The 15198-nt window shown below is 42.2% G+C and overlaps 1 protein-coding gene across 2 annotated transcripts in view; it reads right to left on the reverse strand.

The window, feature by feature from the left end:
• Window positions 1-15198, reverse strand: part of ano8b (anoctamin 8b) — a 67803-nt gene that overhangs the window by 6583 nt on the left and 46022 nt on the right. The window contains exons 4-18 of one of the 2 annotated variants that reach the window (XM_029121632.2): window positions 12362-12500; window positions 12149-12245; window positions 11849-11965; window positions 11472-11599; window positions 11004-11165; window positions 10641-10793; window positions 10118-10244; window positions 8766-8821; window positions 8563-8637; window positions 3720-3967; window positions 2995-3505; window positions 1489-1680; window positions 1244-1375; window positions 250-360; window positions 46-131 (exon numbers count right to left, since the gene is read on the reverse strand). In XM_029121632.2, coding sequence (XP_028977465.1) covers window positions 81-131; window positions 250-360; window positions 1244-1375; window positions 1489-1680; window positions 2995-3505; window positions 3720-3967; window positions 8563-8637; window positions 8766-8821; window positions 10118-10244; window positions 10641-10793; window positions 11004-11165; window positions 11472-11599; window positions 11849-11965; window positions 12149-12245; window positions 12362-12500 — 2299 coding nt within the window. In that variant the 3' untranslated portion in view covers window positions 46-80. The remainder of the gene's footprint in view (window positions 1-45; window positions 132-249; window positions 361-1243; window positions 1376-1488; window positions 1681-2994; window positions 3506-3719; window positions 3968-8562; window positions 8638-8765; window positions 8822-10117; window positions 10245-10640; window positions 10794-11003; window positions 11166-11471; window positions 11600-11848; window positions 11966-12148; window positions 12246-12361; window positions 12501-15198) is intronic. The other variant, XM_029121631.2, reaches the window with a different exon arrangement.

The raw sequence follows: 15198 nt of genomic DNA on the forward strand, positions 1-15198 counted from the left end.
GCCGGGGTCCTCTCTAGGTTTCTTTCTTCTGTGGAGTTTTCCTACCCAATGTGCCTCTGCTTCTGCTTGCTCTCTGAGGTCTAGGCCCGGGTTACTGTATCACTCTGGGTTACTGGGTCATTTTGAGACAACTGGTAATGTAAAAAGGGCTATATAAATCAATTTGATTGATTTATTGGTGGATATGGTGAAGTACTCACAACGCCAATGTGATTAAGGCATTGACCAAATCATGCACTGAAAATGCACCTTGAAAGCCTCCCTGCGTTGGTACTCCAGTTTTGCCATCTCCTCTCCCACCCAGCTGGGGATGTCTGGGATTGCTATGTGAATGATATACTTCAGCAGGACAGCAAAGTGCTAAGAGAGAGGGAGAAAAGATAGGGGAGAGAGGGTAGGGCATAGAATTGATTTAGTCTTCATATCCAAATGAAAGCAACTACATTGACTCAATGTAAGTAATACTGTACTCAAACCGGTGTTGCCCAAGAAGCCAAGAAGGGCAAAATAACATTTTGAAATGGCTGAGGATATTGTCTGACTGGTTAAGCTGTTTGAATTACCACGCTTACAGACCAAGCCAGTGTGCAGTGTTAATTAATTGTCTTAGAATGCAGATTCAAATAAAGTATAATGGTTTTAAAACATGCTATTTTGGTTGTTAGGCACATTTCTTACCATATAACTCAGCAATCAAATGTCTTTATTAATCTATTTTAATAATGAAATATTTAATGGAATTATACCATAATGGGCATAGATATATTCAAGAACTGTGTACTTCCAGATATGTTCATTAATGGATTATCATTTAAAAACATGTTATGCAGGTTTGCATATAACCCTCAAAAAAACCTTAACAGCCAATATCTTAAAAGGTGACTTCTAAAGAGACTAAACCAAATATTTCTTTACCCCTTTTTCTTCCCCCATATAATCCAATTTGGGATTAAGGCCCTGCATCTTGCAGCAACTCCCGGCAGACTTGGAACAGTCGATGTCGAGATACGTGTTGCAAAAAAACATTTGCCTTATGAGGCTGCTCGATCAATCAGTCAAAACCGGAATTCTAACAAGCCAAGAATCTGGACCAGTGCTCAGTGTGAGTGACACACCAATACAGTTCATATTTAACTGTGCAAACACTGCACTTGTGGAAGAAGGGTGTCCCTGCAACTCAGAACCACGTCTTCCCACTGAACTAAAGCTGATCTCAGGTGTGGGACAGCAGTAGACGGGGTACCTCCAGGATGACGATGGAGATGATGGCCATTTCAGGGCTGAGCCAGGGGAAGAGGCGCTGCAGCTGACCACACTGACCAATCAGGTAACAGTTCACTATGATGGCGATCAGACCCAGTGCCTCCATCGCCGTCTGCAAAGAGACCACACCCCACAGACAGGTTAACTGAAAGGACATGCGGCACAGTACACGACATCATGCCTATAAAGTAGGCACTGTGATCTAGGGTGGTCCCTTAGTCCTACCTGCCACTGTCCAATGCTCTCCACCCTCTGGCCGAACGGCCTCTGCAGGCCGGTACAGAGTTTAAAGGCGTCACTGCGGATCTCAATGATGTTGTTGATCAGGGCACACATAGCTGCCAGAGGGAAGGCTGAGGAAAACAGGACAACATATCCAAACTGGACAAACATCTCCTGGTAATCTTGGAAGGTATCCTGGAAAAGGACAAACACAAGGCAAACTCAGCACCTTGAGGATAGATAGTGATAACGCCATATCACAATGTTGTTGTATAGTTGTACATCTATAGGATGTTGGCTGAGTTTTTGTAAAGCATTAATCCACCCCCAGAAACAGAAATCATGATGCTTGTATTAATTATGTGAAAACCTGTTCCATCAGTGGGTGAACATTTTCTCCATAATTCCATTCCTAAGTGGTCCATCTGTAAAATCAGGACATCATCGAGCAATGTGTCATAGCCATAGAGTTCTCGTGCTTGAGATATAACGCACTTTTACATTTGCACATAGCCATAGCAACCTGATTTACACAGCTTAGAGCATGAAACAAGTTGAACTTGGTACGATTTTGCCATTATTGATGGTGCAGTTTAAATTATTTTATAGCTATTTAATGACTTTACATGCTGATCTTCACTTTGGCATTAATAGGTGGAGATGTTTTCTAGATACCTAGCCAGAGAGGAATAAGTTAACCTCGCCAGCCAGCCTGTCCAGAAAGAGCATTGCAATTGTGGGTTTTGGTGTCCGATTTCAACAACAATGTTGCTCTATTAAATAATTATAACTACTAAATGATTTAACAACGTAAATCATAGGAATGAGCTTTAGGCTGGATCAATAGGACATCTAGAAGGAACCTCCCCCATCTCTTACATGTTGTCCCTCTCCTCATGTTTATAGTTGATCCCCCTGTTTTTTTATATTTGGTTTTGTTGAGAAAATGCTTAACGTTTAGTGTGAGAATACAAGTCTTCAGTTGTATAAAGGGGAACAACCATCACACAATCACCCATTCAAATGACCAAAAACAGTGTTCTTAAAAAGGAACACCTTTTCTAAAAGTTACATCAAACTATTCTAAGACATATCACCACCACCCACAGTCCCATCGTTATGGCGATCAGGTGCAGCAGAAACTGCTCTTTTGGTTTCAATGGGCTAGAATTGGTTCTTACTACAAATGATTTGGGGAATCAACTACAAGCATAAAACAATTAAAATAAACACAAGAATCGGTGAGCATTCCTAAAAACACACTTCTAAGAGTGTCACAAAGGAATGACCTGGGTTTTCCTGAGCACATGATCAGCTACTTATCACCAGCTACATTGCCTTGTTTCTGTAGGTGTTTTACATGAAGCCAGTGGATTTGAAATGTTGGAATTCATATTCGGCATTGTTGCCATAATACACATTTTGAGTGGGTGTGATCATTAGCTACTCTGTTTGTGTGTCTGCGTTTATGTGTCTGCATGTGTGTGTGTGTGTGTGTTTCTCCCCTACCTCATAAGTCTGCATGCAGCTTTCAATCTCAGCCTGTGCCAGACTCGTACACTCGCGCTCTTCTGGCGGGTCGATCCATGACTCTCGCTTGTTCTTGGACTCCGCCCTCTCAAAGCTCCTCTGCGTTCGACGATGGCGCGCTGTCAACACGCTCTCTGGTCCCGAAGGCAGTGGGGCAGCCCCCACGCTCTCCTTCGTCTCAGGCCCGCTGTTGTCATCATCCTCGCCGTACGTCTCGAACACGGAGGCTGGGTCCATCCCCTTCTCGACCATGGTAGGGCTGCCTTCCTCCAGGAAACTCTCCTCCACTGGGGGGACGCAGGAGCTGCCAGACGACTTCCTGTCCACCTTCTCTATGAAGCTGACCTTCCTTAGCTTGAGGCCGCAGTCAATCAGACTCTCGGAGGACTCCTCATTCTCACCCTCACTAAACCTCCCGCTGTCCCCCTCCTCCCGCTCTCCCTCCTCCTCATCGGGGACTCCACATCCCCCGTTCAGACATTTCTTCTCCCTGCGAATAACAGAGGAAGGTTATTCATCCACTTACTGCAATCTAAATCGTGTACAAGATTGTTAAATTTAGTTTGCTATGTTTTCATATAAATAGGTCACATCCTCAAATAAATCTAAACATAGGCACGTTTATCCTCAAAGGAACGTGACTAAAAAGGACACTCCCGTTTTACCAATTCAGGGATGAAATCAAGCCGTTGTGTCGGCATTACCTGTGGTCAAACTGTCCGACTCCGGGCCTGGTTCCCCTTAGGCCTGGGCCTGGCGTGGCCTGGTCAGTGGGTGAAGCCTGGGCCTTTCCTGCGGCCAGCCGGCAGTACTTCCTCAGGGCGGATAGAAGCAGGTCCCAGACGCCGCGCAGGGTAAGCTCGCCCAGCTTATGGCGCTCATACAGGTAAGGCTGCAGCACCTCTTTAACGTTTTGGAAAAACTGGCGAATGATCAGCAGGGTGGCCAGCATCTGACACACACAGAAAGTCGAGGACAGGACCACGGGTTAAAAGGTCAGGGATTTCACGATCTGTCACCCCGTTTGATTAGCCCCCTCCCACACCGGCAGAGCAGTTTCAAATAAAAACTAAAATGGTAGACAATAAAGGACATTTCTTCTAAATAATATACAGGTCACAACTACCCTTTTTCAAAAAGGCTGGGACACTGCACAATGAGCCAATCATTTATACCTATATTTAAATATATTTATACCTATATTTATATATACCTATATTTATGAAAATAGAACAAAGTCAACATCTCAAATGTTGAAACTGAGTTATTGCTTTTGGCAAAATACATGCCCATTTTGAATTTGATTCCAGCAACATGTTTCAAAAAAGTTGGGACTGAGGCAACACAAGACTGGAAAAGTTGTGTAATGCTAAAAAACTAAAGTTTCAACATTTGATATGTCATCTTTGTACTATTTTCAATTAAATACAGGGATAAATGATTTGCACATGATTGCATTCAGTTTTTATTTGCACTTTACACAGCATCCCAACTTTCTTGGAAACAAGGTTGTATAAACGATTGTATGTCTAAACCACACACATTTTACTCCCATTCAAATAGCATCGATACACATGCTGCTATCTCCAGCCATGTCAAATGTGTAAAATCATAACCATGACATGTACAATGACTACAGGCCCAGGAAAAAGGTCACACTGGAATGAGAAGAACAGTGACAGAGAAAAAAGAAACAAGCCATACAGGTGGCCAGATGCTACAAATCCTAATGACAACTGCTTATCAGACATGGTAAATGCTTTAGAATTTCCAAAACAAACACTTTTCAGTTAAGCCTGCTTTCTGAACTTTCTCCCAGCGACTGTGATTTTTTTCAGTACCCCCAGAATCGCTGGTCACGGTGGAGGATTAGCGGTCATTTAAAATATTTTTTTTATGTGCCATAGGTGAAACATACCAAAGTTTCAAAGTACAGCTGATCAAGGTAGACCTGTCCTGTCCAATGCTATGTGCAATTGTATATAGACCTCCTAAATAGAATAGGGATTATATTCACGATTTCACTTCTTATCTTCTATTGCACCTACTTCTGATAATCTGATTACTGGTGATTTGAGAGTTTTTACAACTTGTTGACTCATTTAATCTCACTCAGTCTCTTATGGAATCTACTCAACAGGGCGGTCATACACTTGAGATAGATGACGTGTTTATCTGATCATAAACCTGTTGTTGTTAATGCTACTCTTCCATGCCTACTCACAAAACATTGTAGGGTAATGAGAAATGTCTGTTGAGGAAGAGTGGAAGTGGATTAGACGAAGAGGCGCGTCTGGCCCCTCAAAGTCTCCAACAGACCCTTGGTGATGTTTATCAGTGTCCTGGGTGACATTTGCTTCTCTAAAGATCTGGAACACCAGGTGTGGGCCATCAGTCCCACTCTGAGCTCACCTGGAAAGGTGAGAAACTCTGAGAGAACTGGAATGTACTAAATGCATGATATTGTGGACAGTTATTTGTTTGGGGACAGTTATCAAATTAGTAGCTAACCTTTACTAAGGACTTCCAACATATGGTCATTTAAAATAACATTTATTTACTAACAATATGGAGTCAGATTATATGTTTCTATTGATTTATCACTAAGGTTTCCCTAGCTGTCCCCCAGTAACCTTCTAAGTTTTAAACCTTTCCAACCACTCTCTCTAAAACCCCTCACTACAACATAAACTGCCAGGCAACTTCTCTCGTCTATTAACATTTCCACTGCCGACCTTTCTCAGATGCTTCCAAGGCTTCTCCTATCACCAGCAGTTTTAAGGCTCCATCCTCCAGCCTGAGCACAGAGGGGTTAGTTTCTAAGTTCAATTCCACTTGCTCTGGCATCCTGGACGCTGTGCTCCTTTCAGGGGAGCAAAAGCTAGAGTTCAGCCTTGGTTGAATAATGTCATCCATATTCTCAGACAGGAATGTAGAAAAGCAAAGAGAAAATGAATAAAGGACAGGTTGCAAGTGTCATGTGAAATTGAGAAATTGTTTAATACAATATCAGCTCTCTGTTAAAACAGAGATAAAAAGTATCTGAAATGATCACAAACAACTCTATTAATCATACAGTCTTATTCAGTATGATAAACAAAGCTTTAGTCTACACCCGGTTGCGACTGCCTTTCCTGATGCAACTTCTCAGACTTGTGAAGACTTCCTGACCTTCTTCACCGGCAAGATTGATGCCATAAGATCTTGCATCTTACCTCCAGATCACAACCCCACATGTTCTGCTCTTTTTAACCACTTTGAACATGTATCTCTTTCACATGTGATAGTCTCATGCATGAAGCCTACTATGTACCTACCCCAAAGGATACTGTTCCCTCACGACTTTTTAACGTGCTGGACACTATTGGTCTCCGTTTATTGTCCATAATAAATAGCTGCCTCATCAATGGCACTGTCCGATCCTGTTTTAAACATGCAGCGGTCCAGCCCCTTATTAAAAAGCCTAATCTAGACTTAACTGTTTCTAATAATTTCCATCCCACTCAAAATTGCCAAAAGTTAGTAATCATAAATTCTAGAAAAATATATTTTTTCCCTGATTACTTTTTTAATGAATATTACCATATGACCATATTCTGGATCCATTTCAGTCAGCTCCCACTATGGGCATGCCATAGTACTGAGTCAGCTCTGCTTAAAGGTTTAAATTATTTATTGTTTATGGACAATGGAAATCGCACTCTTTTCATTCTGCTTGATCTTAGTGCTGCCTTTGACAGGATTGATAATACCATTCTTCTAGATCATCTTAAGCTAAAAGTTGGCATTCAGGGTACTGCCCTTAAGCTGTTTACATCAAATTTGAGAGGCAGGACATTTTCTGTAAACACCGGGAATTTCTCCTCCTCCTCTGCATCAATCACATGTGGGGTACCTCAAGGCTCTGGCCTAGGCCCCATCTTATTCTCATAATATATGCATCCTTTGGGCTCCATCTTTCAGAATATAACATATCTTACCATTGCTATGCGGATGACACACAGTTGTACCTTTCCCTGAAATTTGGTGACAACAAATCCCTGAAATTGCTCTTTGATTATCTTAGAGACACAAAATGCTGGCTAGCTAAAACATTCTCTAATTAAATAACACAAAAACAGAAGTTGTTGTATTTGGCTCCACAGACTCCATCAAAATGATTGTTAATAACTTAAGGCCTCTGTCCATCAATGTTCATAACCATGCAAAAATATTGGGGATATTTTTTATTTCAATTTAAAATTTGATAAAAAAGTAAATGCTGATGCCAGAGATAGCTTTTTCTAGCTCCGGGCCATAGCCAAATTGAAAACGCACAGCAATTTGTACAGCACTTGGTTTAGACTTGTACAGTACCTGGTTTAGACTTGTACAGCACTTGGTTTAGACTTGTACAGCACCTGGTTTAGACTTGTACAGCACCTGGTTTAGACTTGTACAGAACCTGGTTTAGACTTGTACAGCACTTGGTTTAGACTTGTACAGCACTTGGTTTAGACTTGTACAGCACCTGGTTTAGACTTGTACAGCACCTGGTTTAGACTTGTACAGCACCTGGTTTAGACTTGTACAGCACCTGGTTTAGACTTGTACAGCACCTGGTTTAGACTTGTACAGCACTTGGTTTAGACTTGTACAGCACTTGGTTTAGACTTGTACAGCACTTGGTTTAGACTTGTACAGCACTTGGTTTAGACTTGTACAGCACTTGGTTTAGACTTGTACAGCACTTGGTTAAGACTTGTACAGCACTTGGTTTAGACTTGTACAGCACCTGGTTTAGACTTGTACAGCACCTGGTTTAGACTTGTACAGCACCTGGTTTAGACTTGTACAGCACCTGGTTTAGACTTGTACAGCACCTGGTTTAGACTTGTACAGCACCTGGTTTAGACTTGTACAGCACCTGGTTTAGACTTGTACAGCACCTGGTTAAGACTTGTACAGCACCTGGTTAAGACTTGTACAGCATTTGGTTGAGACTTTTACAGCGCTTGGTTGACACTTAAATGTGCTTTGTAAATAAATGGGACTCAGTACTCAAAGTCACTGTGGATCAAACTGCTATTTGACTCAAATGTAAATATGCTACAAACTACACACGCGCCAAAAGACCTGTCTACACCTCTACAACTCTAAACAAATAAAAAACACATTATGTTTAATGTCTATGGGAATGCACTGTGGGTTGTGCTAATCCTTGGCCCAACAGTGGACTTAGGGGATGAAATGAGCAGCAGCTGGATGTTGGAGAAGAGATATGATAGCACATTTTACTACTGCTGCTCGGGGACACTTCATAACATCTATGGCAGCACCACCACAGAAACCAGGCAGCAACAACCCAGAAACCTGGCAGCAACAACACAGAAACCAGGCAGCAACAACACAGAAACCAGGCAGCAACACCACAGAAACCAGCAAAACAAAAGAAGAATGGAAGAATAGACAGAATAAAGAGAGAGCAACATGTGAAGGGGGATGAAGGAAAATGGTTCAATGTACTTTCTGGAAGGAGTGAAAACTATGTTTTTTTAGAGAACTTACCTCTTTCAGACGATCCATGTCTTTGAGGTAGAATCCAATGTAGAAAAGGCTGAGATAAGAATTTACAAACTGAAACTGTAAAGAAACAAAACACGTGAGTTGTAAAACCCCCCAAGAGAAAGTCTAAATGTGAATTCTGTAAAAAAAAAAGAAGAAAATAGTCAAAAATCTTCCATTTAATAAGAAAGTACATGACAACTCACAAGAACCATTTTTATAATGAGGTTTTTCTCATAGGCACTCTGGAGTCTGTAGTTTTCTGTGGGCAAATACATAAATAGATATAATGCATTCGGATAAACAGTAATCACCAGAATGTCATAAAAAGACACATACATATATACATACACACACACACATACATATATACATACACACATACATATATATATATGTGTGTATATGTATGTGTGTGTATATATATATATATATATACACACACACACACACATATACACACACACACACACACACACACACACACACACACACACACACACACACATACATACATACATATATACACATACACACTGATCAGCCAAAGCGTTATGACCACTGACAGGTGAAGTGAATAATATTGATAATCTAGTTATCATGGCACGTGTCAGTGGGTGGGATTTATTAGGCAGGAAGTGAACACTCTGTCCGCAAAGTTGATGTGTTAGAAGCAGAAAAATGGGCAAGTGTAAGAATCTAAGCGAGTTTGACAAGGGCCAAATTGTGATGGCTAGATGACTGGGTCAGAGCATCTCCAAAACTGCAGCACCTCTGGGGTGTTCGCAGTCTGCAGTGGTCTGTACCTATCAAAAGTGGTCCAAGGAAGGAAAATCGGTGCCAAGGCTCACTGATGCACGTGGGGAGGCCCGTGAGGTCTGATCCAACAGACGAGTTACTGTAGCTCACAATGCTGAAAAAGTTAATACTGGTACTGATAGATAGGTGTCAGAACACACAGAGCATCGCAGAGCGTAGCCGCAGACCAGTCAGGGTGCCCATGATGACCCCTGTCCACTGCCGAATGTGCCTAAAATAGGCCTGTGAGCTTCAGAACTGGACCACGGAGCAATGGAAGAAGGTGGCCAGGTCTGATGGATCAGGTTATCACCAGGAATGATTAATCACATTTTCTTGATTAATCAAGGCGTTTCTTGATCGAGTTATAGGTGTTGACTTGGCCTCCAAATTCCCCAGATCTCAATCCAATCAAGCATCAGTGGGATGTGCTGGACAAACAAGTCTGATCCAGAGAGGCTCCACCTCGCAACTTATTGGACTTATAGGATCTGCTGCTAACGTCTTTGGAGCCAGACACCACAGCAGATACCACAGTCCATGCCTCGACAGGACAGGGCTGTTTCGGCGGCAATATAGGGGACCTACACAATATTAGGCAGGTGGTCATAATGTTATGGCTGATCGGTACATATATATAGTTTCCTTCTGAAACTCATCAGTCTATTCTTGTAGAGAGAGAAAGAGGTGGTTCTGCCTAAGAACTTGGTGTGTGTTTCTATCGGTGTGCGTTCATCCACATGCAGGCAGGTGTTCCCACCCATGTCGTTGAGCCAGCAGGCTATCTTCCTGTACACCTCATCACAGGCGGTCACAGTGATGGCCAGCATTATCTTAGGGATGAACCGGGCCAGACGAGGCACCTCCTTGATCCCCATCACAAACTCCTACAAAAAACCACAGAAACGTCCTTATGACACAGCACATCATTTCCTTATAACACTACCACAGAAACAACTTCCTTATAACACACCACAGAAACAACTTCCTTATGACACACCACAGAGAAAACGTCTTTGAAACAAACATGACAATAATAACTTCCTTACTACAAACAAACACTACTTCACTACACACAGACAAAAGTGTCAATATGTATAAATTCTAGAGAACTATTATGTATCACATGACTACATATGTACACTTAAAAGAAACATCCATCTTGAAGGATTTTCTTATTGTATTCGAAAACATGTAACACTTTTTAATGAACTTTAACAGGTCAACCACTATTAGCTATTTATCAGATCTCATTCTGCTCAATGTCCGTCAGCAACCCTGACCTGCAGCTCGAAGCAGATGAGCATGGCCAGGAAGACAAAGCAGAGACAGAGGATACAGATGGGCAGGCTGACCAGCCACATGAACACCCTCCTCCTCCACGGAGGATAGTAGAACTCCTCAGTGCCCGTTATGGGACTGCAACGCTTCACTCCCTGCAGATGGAAAGAGGGCACGCAAAGCAAAAAGGGAAACGGTGTGAGTTTGAGACAGAGCGAGGGTAAGGTAGGGGAAGACAGAGGATGGGGTAGTTGGGAGAGCGAGGACGAAAGCAAGATGGAAGGTTCGTGTCTGTTGCCACCTTCAACGTCATTCAGTAAAGTTCATTGAGATCGCGGTGGGATTTCTGTCCACGTTCTCCTCACCCTGAATTGTGGCCGCGGTTCCTCCAGCGACTCGTTGGGCGTGTCCAGCGTTCCCCACTTATAGGCCAGCTCTGCCCCCCTCCTCTTCCACCTCTCCAGAAACAGGGTGGCCCACACCACATTGAACAGGGCGAACACAACGCAGCAGATATCACGGCTCGTCTGAGGAGAGAGGACATCGGAGGACTAAGAAAATACTTTCTACTTTTCAACAATACTCTTTAATTAGCTCACTCTCGGACTCATCTGCAAAGGCTAACACAGACTTGTTCCAGAGCAGACTGAAGTGTACCACAACAAACAGGACTTTATGTTTGTGTTCTGTTACAGACTGTAAGTAAACCTCATCCAAACCAGATCCCATAGAGACAGGAGGCTATCTTCTGTTTCCGTAGTGTGAGGAAACCTGATCTACATGTATAGTCCTAACCTCACCCATGAAACAGCCCAGCCTAGGGAATAAGTCACCTGGTCGGACTCAGTGAGAATCCAGAGCACGAAGCCGATGACGGCAGGATAAAGCATGGATGTGGTGTAGAACCCCAGCCAGGCAAAGTACATGGCTATCTTCACCCCAAAGTAATCGTTAATATCATCTGGGAACACCTCAGAAAGACAGAGACAGTTAGCAACCAAACATATGTCATTCAACATTCAACTGTGTAAACAAAGACACCATTTCCGTTCTCTCAGGTCACGCAAACCCTAAAGGTAACTGAAGACGAGCCCGACACGCCCTGAGCGACCGACCTGACTGTTCGCCTCTGGCAAACACAGGAAGGTACACAGGGTAAGGTGCACCGGCTGTTCTGCATAACAAACATTAGGCGGGTGCGCGGACTGACCTAGCGGCTGTTTCTCGCAAACGGCCTGCACCCAGGACTTCATCAGCTGACTTAGGATCCTGCGCTCATGGAGGGGAAACACCTGCTGGATCACCCCTCGCGCACGCAGCTCTGGGACTGGTGGGACACACACAAACATTAACTCCTTTACACGCACACACACACACACACACACACACACACAGTGGGGTGCACATAGAAACATACACACATGCACATATATTTTATTGGAGTTTAGCCAGCGGTGAGCATGAACAGGTTACACACAAAACATAAAATGTACAAAGAATTGCTGCTCACTGATTGGCTGTCCTTCCAGAAAATGTAGGTTGTGAAGCACTTCCCCTTGCTTGGCACGTAGATTGTCAAGCCAGTGTTTGATGATGCTCTGCCTCTCCTGAGGAGTAACAGGGAGAGACTGGTCAGACAGAGTCACGTTTTTAGGATCACAGGAAGGGATATTCATTGAGTAAGTCTATGTGCTACTGTAGGAATGTGTGGGCGTGAGTTCACCTGTGACGTGAAGAAGCACAATTCACTCTCAATGTTCTCATAGATGTAGTCTTCTTCACAGGAGAAACTTTGTGTTCCTCCCCCAAACTCTGGCTTCACTGATTTCCTCAGACCCATCTCCTCTGCCCCACGCAATAGACTGACAGAGAGATAGATATAGGGAAACATACACATTTACACACAAACACCAACCAACAACACAGTGACAGACGAGCAAACACAGGTGTCAGTTACACACAAACATATTCGCTCACTCACTCACTCACTGAGAAACAGCCAAAACAGTTTGGAACATTTGGCGAGCTCATCCAACTTAAATTACATCGTAACTGATTTATAATCCAAATGTTTTGCAGTTAAGAGCCAAACAAAGACAAAATGCTTCACTGTCCCAATAACTACAGGCACCATATATTACCAGTGGTAGCAGGTTATAATAAACAAATACTCTAAGCAAACAGCTCAGTCTATGAAAAGTGAATGGGTGAATTTCGCCAATCATATCGAAGATGCATTTAGTTTAAACCTTCCATTAGAACCCCATGTCATTACTATTAGTAGTCATGTTGAACTCTATCTACTCATAATAGGTTCAATATCACTAACACAAAAATGTAATCATTCCAGGGGAATAAGAAAAGATGACATACTTTATCTTTCATACTTACTACATGTTTATTTAGGTCATCCGATAAACCTGAAAGTGAGCTGGAATGATTCCAAGCAAACCCCAGACATAAAATAAAAGGATTTGATGGATTTTCAGTCAGTTCAATCCATACAACGGCCCTTTGGAGAAAGGACTCTTTACATGGTACATTCTGACATTTCCGTATTCATGTCTAAAAGCATAATTCAGAAATAATCAAAGGTGGCATATTCATGATGTTTGCCAGGTCTCCTTTAAAAGTCCATAATGTTAATCAGTAGGTAATACAAAACAGCAATGTGTAGTTTATGAAGCTTATCTTGCTCTATAAAAGGATTAGTAAATTGATGTACAAAAAAGTATCAGGTACATTTTAAACAGCGATACTGGCACAGTAAGCTACCACTCTCTATGATCAATACATTCACACATACTGGTCATGTTTGCAAATTGAATCATAACTCTAACAGTAGACAATATCCCACCATGGAACATTGATATGACCATAGAGTATTTAGAGTTATTTAAAAATGTGTCAGCAAGCATTCCTCCAAAGGATTCTATTGACTGAACCCATGGTTCTGGACTGGGTTTCACTTGGAATCCCTCCTGATTCTATTGACTGAACCCATGGTTCTGGTACGGGTTTAACATGGAATCCCTCATGTGTTACTGTGAGTGCACATGCTTGAGCAGCCATCTGCCTCGAGCACTGACACACTTTCAAAAAGCCCTTTCACTCACTCTTTCTCTCTAATACTCTATTTTTGTCATCCCCTGGTCTGCTTTGGCTCCTGTGTTGAGTCTCGTCACGTGATGAGATGTCAAAGGCTACATTAGGGGCAGCGGAGTGGCCTTGGGGTCAGTCAGTACGGTTCAGATGACCAGTCGATCAGCTCTTGAGGAAGGCCCTTCCACTTACTGCTTCAGGGTCATTGTGGCAGGAAGTCCGGCAATTAGGAGCACAGGTTGAGGAATTGAGAGTTTGCTCGATCTAATCCCTGAACTAGGATTATGTAGCTATTTGTCTGCCCATTAACAAGACAGCACCATGAGCAAAGCGTGCACTTTTTCCAATTTGGCTAAAGGAAATTTCAGCTGGACCTTGTGTTCAATTGACGACTACAATAATGTAATCAATAATAACAGCTAATCTCAGTCCAAGGGTAACCCAGAGTGGGATATGCAACGACAACAAAATGACAACATGGTATGTGTGAAACAAGGCAAATATTATCACCCCATATTTTAACTTCTTTTTGTCGGACCAAGTAAGCGAATTTCTCTTACTGACTGACTACCCTTTGTTAAATAGCGTAGTGGTTAGAGAAACAGACTTGTGAACTATAGGTCCCGTGTTTGTATCTCCTCTCAAGCGAAGCGAAGTATGCATTGTTAATTATTCCGTATTGACTAAAACTTTGCTGGCTAAAACCGAAACCTGAAACTGCAAACGGTTATATTGCGAATGTTTCTGGCATGGAATAGTTCATGTTCAGTCTCACTAGCAATTGCTAAATTCTTATGATTATTCCTAGGAAGTTAGTAGATACTAGTAAGCCTATTACTGGCTAATAAGCTGTTAAAACAGCCAGTGGCAAAAGCAATACAGTTCATAGACGCTATTTTTGAAATGTTAGGTCAGTTTAACAGCAACAACATTTATTAATTATTTCTGGTAGATTCCACAATTCTCTCGTCTTTTCACTTGATGAAAAAGTTAGTTATCGTCGCCTTTATTGATAGTTAATTGTATAAAATGACATTCACGAATGAAAGCAAAATATGTTGTTTTGCCATGAAAGAAAGAAATACGTTCTTATGCCATGAAATGAAATAGCTTTGGCAGACTCGCTAGCAATTGCTCAATTCTTATGACTATTCCAGTAAGTTAGTAGATACCGGTAAAGCTTATTAATGGCAAATATGCTGTTAAAACGGCCAGTGGCAAACGCAATACATAGCCGCTATTTGTGGTGGAGGTAAACTTAGGAAGAAACTTAGTCAGTTTAACTGTATCAATGTCATTCACGAATGGCCAATTAATTAGTCGTGTCTAAATCCCCTGGTATTTATTCATACAAAAATATGGTAGAATAATCCCTAGTATTGTGTACGTTAAACTCCAGAGTTTGAAAAGACTGGAAGCTGTTCTAGAATGCACCGTACTGTAGTCAGAAAGACTGGG

Source organism: Esox lucius, chromosome 8, assembly GCF_011004845.1.
Source record: "Esox lucius isolate fEsoLuc1 chromosome 8, fEsoLuc1.pri, whole genome shotgun sequence".
Lineage (NCBI taxonomy): Eukaryota > Metazoa > Chordata > Actinopteri > Esociformes > Esocidae > Esox > Esox lucius.